This window comes from Oncorhynchus gorbuscha, linkage group LG04, assembly GCF_021184085.1.
Source record: "Oncorhynchus gorbuscha isolate QuinsamMale2020 ecotype Even-year linkage group LG04, OgorEven_v1.0, whole genome shotgun sequence".
Lineage (NCBI taxonomy): Eukaryota > Metazoa > Chordata > Actinopteri > Salmoniformes > Salmonidae > Oncorhynchus > Oncorhynchus gorbuscha.
In genome coordinates this window covers 25561295-25570781 of record NC_060176.1, presented here as the reverse complement: position 1 = coordinate 25570781, position 9487 = coordinate 25561295, and the positions used below count along the sequence as shown (strand labels likewise).

The 9487-nt window shown below is 46.7% G+C and overlaps 1 protein-coding gene and 1 long non-coding RNA gene across 2 annotated transcripts in view; one reads left to right on the top strand and one right to left on the bottom strand.

Moving 5' to 3' along the window:
* Window positions 1-9487, top strand: part of LOC124033880 (protein MTSS 2-like) — a 90677-nt gene that overhangs the window by 4191 nt on the left and 76999 nt on the right. The window contains 2 exon segments of the mRNA XM_046346264.1: window positions 7699-7760; window positions 7976-8049. Coding sequence (XP_046202220.1) covers window positions 7699-7760; window positions 7976-8049 — 136 coding nt within the window.
* The window catches only part of LOC124033881, a 95617-nt gene that overhangs the window by 31965 nt on the left and 54165 nt on the right, over window positions 1-9487 (bottom strand). The gene's annotated exons all lie outside the window — the stretch shown is intronic.

The window sequence follows — 9487 nt, the reverse complement described above, 5'->3', positions numbered from 1 at the left end:
GTGCACCAGAGTATTCTGGAATGATTGCCTTGTCAAGTTGTGTGTCTTTTTTGACGATTCATAGTTTGTGTGTGTGTTATTGGTCATGTGGTAGTCGGATGTTTATTTTTCCTCCGATTGTCTTCTTTGTCGCATGGCTTGTGAGTGTTTGTCTATGGATAATGCTGTGTCGTCTCACCTTTGTGTCAGAGTGGCAACAACGTTAACAAACAGATGAATGTGGGATGAACCACAAAGCTTGTGCTTTCCAAAATACATGCAACGGTTTGACAGTTTCTTCCCATGACTTAGAGCATTGAAACAACCCCATACAGGCACAATGTGTGTGTGTGTGTGTGTGTGTGTGTGTGTGTGTGTGTGTGTGTGTGTTGCCTGGCTAACTTGGGGAGATCCCACAGCATTTCTCAGAATGCGTGTTAACTGCTGCACGTGTGACCCATTTCCGGACACTGCCTTTGGGCCGAGAGGCAGAGGACCAGAGAGGCCATCCATCCTCGTGACTCATGTGTCCGTGCTCCCCCAAAACTATCATCCCGTTTGTTTGGGGCCATTGATGGCATAACAACGTGCAGGGCCCTGGCTCTCTGAATGAGCACCTGTTCTCTTGTCTCTCGCTAGGCTCGTTAGAGACGAATCGCCTGGTTTCAGATTGAGAAATCACATTGGGACAGTGCCAGTGGTTCTCAGTGCAGGCTTTGTCGGGCCTGTCAAACTCATCTCATCACATTCATTTGTTGACTGTGAAACCACTCAGCGCATTGATAAGTAAAGAACGGGGGAAAGAAATGGTTTCAAATCACACAAAAAATTGCACCGTAAAAAAATGACCTACTGGAGGAACAAAATCCACTGTCCACTGTTCTCTCATGCAAAGGTATTTAGTGTGGTTTTCCATTCACTACCCCTGAAGTTACTATGGGGCTACTGGGTCCAGCAAAAAGGAGGATGATGCTGACCCTTATCCTCAAGTACACCCCGACCTCCAACAAGACACATCTGCATTCCTCACTGTCTCTGCATGATGGACAGCCGTTGGCGACCAGTCCCACCAATGAGAGTGTGGGGATGGTGTGTTTTAACGCCACGATATACAGTATCTCGGAGTGGTGGCAGTCAGTCACACGGAGGACCTCAGTGAAGACTCCCATTTCAATTAGGCTGAGTGGTGCACCCACTGCCACTACACAAATACAACTTTGGAGACCTGGGACAACTAGACCTGGGATGGAGAGGGAGATAGTCAGTTAGAGAGGTAAGATGGATGACTAGAAGAAAGAAGGGAGATGATGGTGAGAAAGGATGAGAGAACATATGAGGTAGAATGAAAGGCACAAAGTGATACAGAAAGAGACAGGAATATAGATTGAGAGAGAGACCGGGATGGAGAGAGAGAGAGAGACTGACATGGAGGAAAAAGCTGTGCCTTTTCCTATTAAGCGATTTCCATTATTCATTTCTGCAAGGCTGCAGGCTGCTGTGGTAAATGGTGAAGAGGGAGATTATCCCCCCCCCCTCCACCACCACCCTCTATCAATCATTCACACTAGCAAGTCCGATGCACTGTGTGGGTGGGGGTTATGAGATTGAACCAAACCTGCTATTTTGATCAAGTGCCTGGCAGTGCTTGACACTACTGAGACACACTGAGCAGCCCAGGCCCCAGCCAGAGACACCTATAGTCATCAGCCTCCACCGGCCATCCCTCCGTCTCTCTGGGGAGCTCCACTCACCTCAATCCTCATCTCCCGTTTTTTTTATGGCTGAAGAAACTAAAAGTAACGAGCAATTAACGGGAACTTTGGGTCTCACCTTTATCCGCTTGCGATGTCTGGGAAGTTTAAGGTCAAGCTCAGGAGAATGTAGCAAAAGCATTCCCATATTTAAGAATTCTAATGTCATCAACAGAGACTACGATTAACCTTGTCCCATGGTAGAAAGGCCGGGCAGGATAGTTTCGTTTTTATTACTATGTTTAGATTGGTAAGATCCTCTTCCTCATAGATTTTGCAACACGCAATCTTTCGGTTTCATCTGACAACAACTTGCTGCCTGAATCCTGATGTCATTTGATTTGAGAGCAATTCTTGGCCAACATGATGTAAAGGTAACCTAAGGGAAATGTGCTTTGACTCAGATTTTTCACTTTAAAATGTAAGCTAAACAAAAACCATCGATTTCAAAGTTTAACAGACCGTACCACTACGCACGAGGACAACTCTGAACAATTTACACAGAACATTTCACAAAAACACATGTACTGGAAGCACTGTGCAGAAGTAAAGTTCAATTCTATTTTTTTTGTGACCACATTTCACAAAAAACTCCGTTAGAAGCCCAGTGCAGTCAAACATTAGATTTGTACTGTGTTTCATATATATATTTCCACACTAAATGGTTTGAATAATATTGTGAAAATTACGATATTTCCCTTTAAATGTAAGAGCTGTTTGAAAAGACCGCCTGACATTTCCTGTTTTGGTGGGATGGAGTTTTGGCCTACCCGGTGACATCACCAGACAGTACATTTGTTAATTGACCAATAAGAAATATTGTTCTAAACCTCTGCCAATAACAACTCGTTTTCAGTTTTGCCCTCTCCACTCCCGGACAGTCCTACTGGGGACAGTCCTGTTTATTTTTGACCATTTTAATTGTTACCCAGAAGTTATTTGATATTGAGATAAAAAATGTTTACATTTTCAAAGATTACAATTCAAACATGTCTGCGGAAAGAATGGAGTGTTAGCTATGACATGACACCTTGAGTTATTGAACTACAGTAGTTGAAGCGGATTTGCATCCGGGGAACAGAATTACAGTAACTCAATTACATCATGGGTCCCTGATGTGCAGAAATGCATCATTGTGGATTTGAATAGCATTCTCTTCATGGGGATGTATCCTGAATTGGTGTAGAAATATGCAATATCCTGCTTTTGCATATTTGAATATTGTTCTACAGACTAGCTATTATTGTACTGTGCTCTACCCTAGTGTGCTCTACTGTACTAAACTCTACTGTACCTTTATTTACTGTTCTGTTCACTACTGTGCTCTTTTTATTTGATTTTACCTTTATTTAACTAGGCAAGTCAGGAACAGTGGGTTAACTGCCTGTTCAGGGGCAGAACGACAGATTTGTACCTTGTCAGCTCGGGGATTTGAACTTGCATCCTTCCGGTTACTAGTCCAACGCTCTAACCACTAGGCTACCCTGCCACCCCTGCCGCTCTACTGTACTCAACTGTACTGTGTACTCTCCAAACTTGTGAAACATAGACATCCATGACTGGTTCAGATGTGGTCCTGCCAGGGCGGACTGACCAAAGTTCAACCACGTTTCAACGTCCATGGACGTCCTGTGTCAGTCGGGTTTCAGTGGGTGAGGATGCTTGTTGCAGGAAATGGAACGAGGGCAGGTTGTAGTATGTGTCATGGTAGGTGTCAGTAAGAGCCGTGAGAGGTGACATTAGCTGGAGAGAGAGGGAGAAGAAAGAGAGGGAGAGAGTTGGAGACAGGGAAAGTGAGAGGGAGAGAGTTGGAGACAGGGAAAGTGAGAGGGAGAGAGTTGGAGACAGGGAAAGTGAGAGGGAGAAGAGAGAGAGAGAGTTGGAGACAGAGAAAGTGAGAGGGAGAGAGTTGGAGACAGGGAAAGTGAGAGGGAGAAGAGAGAGAGAGAGTTGGAGACAGGGAAAGTGAGAGGGAGGAGAGAGAGAGAGAGTTGGAGACAGGGAAAGTGAGAGGGAGAGAGTTGGAGACAGGGAAAGTGAGAGGGAGAGAGTTGGAGACAGGGAAAGTGAGAGGGAGGAGAGAGAGAGAGTTGGAGACAGGGAAAGTGAGAGGGAGAGAGTTGGAGACAGGGAAAGTGAGAGGGAGAGAGTTGGAGACAGGGAAAGTTGGAGAGGGAAAGTGAGGGAGGAGAGAGAGAGAGAGTTGGAGACAGGGAAAGTGAGAGGGAGTGAGAGGGAGAGAGAGAGTTGGAGTAAGGGAAAGTGAGAGGGAGTGGTTGTCCAGACTGTTTTCACAGTTTTGCTTTGACTACCAGATGACAGAAAGGGGGGAAAAACCAACAGTTATGAGCTGAACATTAAAAGTATGCCAGTGGAAGGGAGGACAGTAGCAGATGACAAAACTGTGGTTTGTGTCATTTTGTTACTTTCTTAATGACTTAATAATTCATGAACAAAACAAAATGTAAAAATTAATAAACAAAATTGGTATCAGTAAAAACACTAACTCATTTTGTAGGTCTACCTTTACTTGTTACTTCTGTGAACTTTATTATCCTGCCTCACGAGGGAGAGAAAAGAGAGAAAATATCTGAAAGATATGCGGGTTTTTGGTAACGGAATTACAAGGCACAATGTTTCTTGAAGTCACAGAAGGCGATCAGTTTCTCGTAATAACAGAGGCACGTATTTGTATCTCACAGGCAATTTGGCATGGCGAGGTAGTAGACGCCGTGGTGGCTCGCGGTTGTACGCGTAGCTCTGCTTCCAATGACTTAATGAAGCTTAGCCGCATGCATCTATTAACCCTTTGCCCTTCCCAGTCTGTGCCCTGTCCTTGTTTTCCGACAGTCTGTAAAGGGGCTTCCTAGTAAGCTAGGGAATCACCATTCGTTCCTTGTCTCATACAGTTGCTATAGAGGGAATGTCTACAGTATCCTTTCCAGCACATCCAAAATGGGATCTATTATATTAGCATAAAGACCTGTGAAATTAGCCTCTATTGTGTGGATGTTTTATTTCTCTTTAAAAGTCTGAATTGGCACGATTTGAAAGAGCTGGAATTGGGCTAATCCACGGTTTATGTCAGCCTCCAGAGAACAAAGGAACAAAGAGATGAAGCTGTGAGCTTTTCATTTGCTCAAGTAAATATGGTTGGTTCGCTCAACAACAGAACAGAATTCAAGTCCGCTGAGCACAGATATAGGCCAACTGGACTGTAAACTCCCTGGACAGTTCCACAGAGTCCAGCTAGCCCATCATGTAACCTACCACCGTTAACCTTTTGAGGAGTTAGCGAGAGCTGGTGGAAGGGAGAGTTAATGCGCTGCATGTCTAGGGGTAGTCAGGCATGAGATGTGTTACTATGGGGTTTTCTGTGTGCCGTCACCACTGTGAGGATGTCTTTATGTGCAGAAGAGGAAGTGGTGATGCAATAGCATGTTATCAGTGGCTGAGTGTCCTTTTGAGGAGTGGCAGCCAGCATGCCCCGGCAGAACACTGTCACTCACTCTAAAGGTTCTATTAACGTTGCAGTTATGCGATGCTACTCTGTTTGTATGCTTTGACTTCCAGGGACGCAAACAGCAATGCAATGTCAATGCTGCAATGTAATGTAATGTGGACCCGGAGTGGCGCGGCGGTCTACGGCACTGCAATGCAGTGCTAGGGGTGTCACTACAGACCCGGGTTCAATGCAGAAAGATTTGTTGTCTTCACTCTGCATCATCAGTCTGCCTCTGGATTGTTTTTCTTTCTGATTAGAGTGCACCTTTAATGGCTCTGTTTTTCCACTTGGTTAAGCTAAAGGAAAAATAGCCTGCTCTCTTTACTTGGGAACCATCCAGGCGGCTGGATGGATGGAGAGAGGTACTTATCCCATTGTTTGTGGGTCAGGTTGCAAGTCGAGTAGGAGTGAGTGATTCATTGAGGGGGATTGGAAATGAAATATCCCCAGGCCTACAATGAACCTAATAAACAACCGTTACACTATCAGGCACCGCCAGGATCCCCTCAATTGGATTAAAATGGCCTAATATGGTGATGAGGGATGGGCTGGTGTGATTGTAATGGAGAGGAGGCGTCGCCCGCTCCGTATCTCCTATCCACAAGGCCTCTCCTGACAGACGTTAGGCTTGCAACATTGCAAGATTAGAGCACTTCAAACACAGACGGCGGACCGCAGGGAAATGCTGCTCTGATTTCGGACCAAATTAACTGACGTCAAACACCAGGAATGAGACGTCAGATCAAAGGGCGAGACGCCCGCTGTCGCCCCCTGTCGCCCCCGTGACATCCCAGCTCCTCTGCTCCGGTCGGGTCCTGCCCATTAAATGCTCCTCTTCATCCTCTCTCTTTCCTGTCTCCCTCTCTTCCATTCTCTTTCCCTTTCCACCATATCCCCCTTTCCCTTCTCTCCGGTCTCTTTTGTCTTTTCCTCCCGCTATCTCCCTGGCTCTTATCCCCTCACCCCCTCTCTCCCTGCATGCTGGAGCTTTGGAGACGGCAGGGGGACTTGGGTGCACTTGCTCATGTAGATCTCCGACCCCCAGCTGTGCTGTGGAGTGAGGCTTATTTCAGCCTTGGACACACAGCGGTCTGATCTGCTGCTCTCAAATTGGGGCCGGAGCATCTGACAACAAAGGCAGAGAGAGGGCTCGAAACACACTCTGCCCTGCCGGTAGAAGAGATGTTATAGTCAACATGTAACACCATGTACTCACAGGAGGTTGGTGGCAGCTTAATTGGGGAGGACGTGTCCGTGGTAACGGCTGGAGCGGAATGGGTGGAACGGTATCAAACACATGGTTTCCACCTGTTTGATGCCGTTCCATTCACTCCGTTCCAGCCATTATTATGAGCCGTCCTCCCTTCAGCAGCCTCCACTGCATTTACTACTATTTACCTCGTGGATCATTTGTGTGTGATAATGGGTGTGAACAAAGAGGAAATGACACGTAAATAGGGGGAAAGAGAGAAGAGAACTTCACACGGTCATTTTGGGGTGCAAATATCGTGTTTGATTTGCGTCGCCATTCATTGCTTCCTTTGATATCTGCCCGGTGCCGGGGGCTGGTGGAAACAGAGGATGTGTTGCCCAATCACAGACAGTGATGACTCAGACCAGGGAACACAGACATTTTAGCCAGAATATTCTGCTGCTCACAGGAGGTGCAATGCTGCACATAAAGTGCTTATTTTATGTCACACTCTTTGAAAAAAGGGTTCCAAAGGGGTTCTTTGGCTGAACCCTTTGAAGAACCATCTACACGGAACCCAAAAGGGTTCTACCTGGAACCGAAATGATTCTACTTGGAATCAAAAATGGTTCTTCAAAGGGCTCTCCTATGGGGACAGCCCAAAGAACCCTGTTAGGTTCTAGATAGCACCTCATTTTTCTAAGAGTGCAGTGCGCAAACACAGGTCTAGAGCATCCAATGTTGACTTGTGTTGTACGTGAGTTGTGAGTGAAAACGGTGTCACGCTTTTCGTCCTCCTCGTCTGAGGAGGAGTAGGAGATATCGGACCAATGTGCAGCGTGGTTACGTGTCCATGTTAATTTATTCAACAGAACACTAAACAATCAACGACGGGGAATGAAACGAAACAGTTCTGAAAGGTGACAAACACTAAACAGAAAACATTCACCCACAAAACACAGGTGGGGAAAAGGCTACCTAAGTATGATTCTCAATTGGAGACAATGAACGACACCTGCCTCTGATTGAGAACCATACCAGGCCAAACACATAAACACAACCTAGGAAAAACGAACATAGACTGCTCACCCCCAACTCACGCCCTGACCATACTAACACAAAGACAAAATAGAGGAACTAAGGTCAGAACGTGACAAACGGTCAAAGGTCCTGTCAGATGTTTGTACAGATCATGCACCAGTTGCATTGCATAATGTAATAATAATAATAATGTCCTTCTAACGTGTCCCTCTTTATGTATTTATTCCCAGTGTTCATACCCAGTGTGGGAAGACTTCAGTGCCAAGGCCACCAAACTGCACTCCCAGCTCAGGTAAGCCCCAGCCACTGTGCTGTGTCTACTAGAGCTGTGCCCGTCAATGAGATTCCCAGCCAGTGCCATTGACAACAATGTAATCCCCCTCTGTTCTGTTCTGAGGCGCCAGATCTGCTGACTATGTTTGTTTATGTTGAAATGACTGTGGTTGTGAACTGGTGCCAATCATGTGTCTGTCCTGTCTGCTCTGTCCCGCTCTGCTCTGCTCTCAGGACCACAGTGCTGGCAGCTGTGGCCTTCCTGGATGCCTTTCAGAAGGTGGCGGACATGGCCACCAACACCAGAGGTACGTGAGCTTCCAGATGTGTGTGTGTGTGTGTGTGTGTGTGTGTGTGTGTGTGTGTGTGTGTGTGTGTGTGTGTGTGTGTGTGTGTGTGTGTGTGTGTGTGTGTGTGTGTGTGTGTGTGTGTGTGTGTGTGTGTGTGTGTGTGTGTGTGTGTTTATGTGTGTGTGTGTGTGTGTGTGTGTGTGTGTGTGTGTGTGTGTGTGTGTGTGTGTGTGTGTGTGTGTGTGTGTGTGTGTGTGTGTGTGTGTGTGTGTGTGTGTGTGTGTGTGTGTGAGTTCTGAATGTGTCTGTGAGTGTGGGGATGGGGGTATCCCAGCTGATTTGGGTTAATCTTTGGAGGGCAGCCTTTCCAGAGGAGGATAGAGAGACAGATTTGTGATTAGAGGATCACTCCTCCTGTTGTTGTGTGGACAGATTGTCATGCATGCATCTAGTTAAAGAAACCACAGAATGAAGTGTGTGTGTGTGTGTGTGTGTGTGCCTGTGTGTCGGTATTCCTTTATGTGAGTGAATAACATCAGTTCTACTTGGATACGAGTTAAGGGAACAGATCCTCTTACGTCACGCTCTGTGCCGACAGGGATGTGGTTTTTTATTGACAGTCACTTGATAGGATGCTATCAGCTTTAATACATTAGTTTACTGTTTCAAAAGTTGTTTGACACCGTGCTTGAAGTTACATCCTCTGTGAACTTTGAGGAGTTTTCATCCCTGAATTAGCTGTGTTTAGGGAGCAGAGATGGAGACGAATTGAGATGAATGGAGCATCATCCCACCGGATAATGTAAGGAGGGGAGAACAAAGGCTTGGTTTATAGGACAAGAGAGAGATGTGGCAAGCGGCTGGGCAGCAGGGTTCTTTTTAGCTGGGGGCTCTGGGCATTGTTAGGAGACTGTGCTGAGCTCCTTTCAGCAGTCTTACTAGGGGGAACACTCAGGCTTGTTTTATGGCATGAGCAGAGGGACAATACAGACTGTAGGCCTTATAATGAAGCTACATTTCCTAGGGATATGGAATACTGGGCCCTATTGGGTGTGGCTCTTGTACTGAATGTGCCTGTGTGTGTGTGTTTATGGGTGTGTGCCTGTGTGTGTGTGTGTGTGTGTGTGTGTGTGTGTGTGTGTGTGTGTGTGTGTGTGTGTGTGTGTGTGTGTGTGTGTGTGTGTGTGTGTGTGTGTGTGTGTGTGTGTGCGGGCGTTTGTGCGTGTTTGCCCCCCCCCCCTCCCTGCGTGTGCGCGCATTGGTGTGTGTGAGACCCCACCAGGCGTTGACATTTTTAATGAGCTGACAGGGTTGGTTGCTTCCTGTCTGGCCTGTAAAAGCAGTGAGGGGCACATCCTAGTGATCCTACATCCTCCAGAGACCACAGGGGCCCACCTAGGGCAGGACACGCACACAGACACACACCGCCGGGGACAGAGGGAGGAAGTACACTATA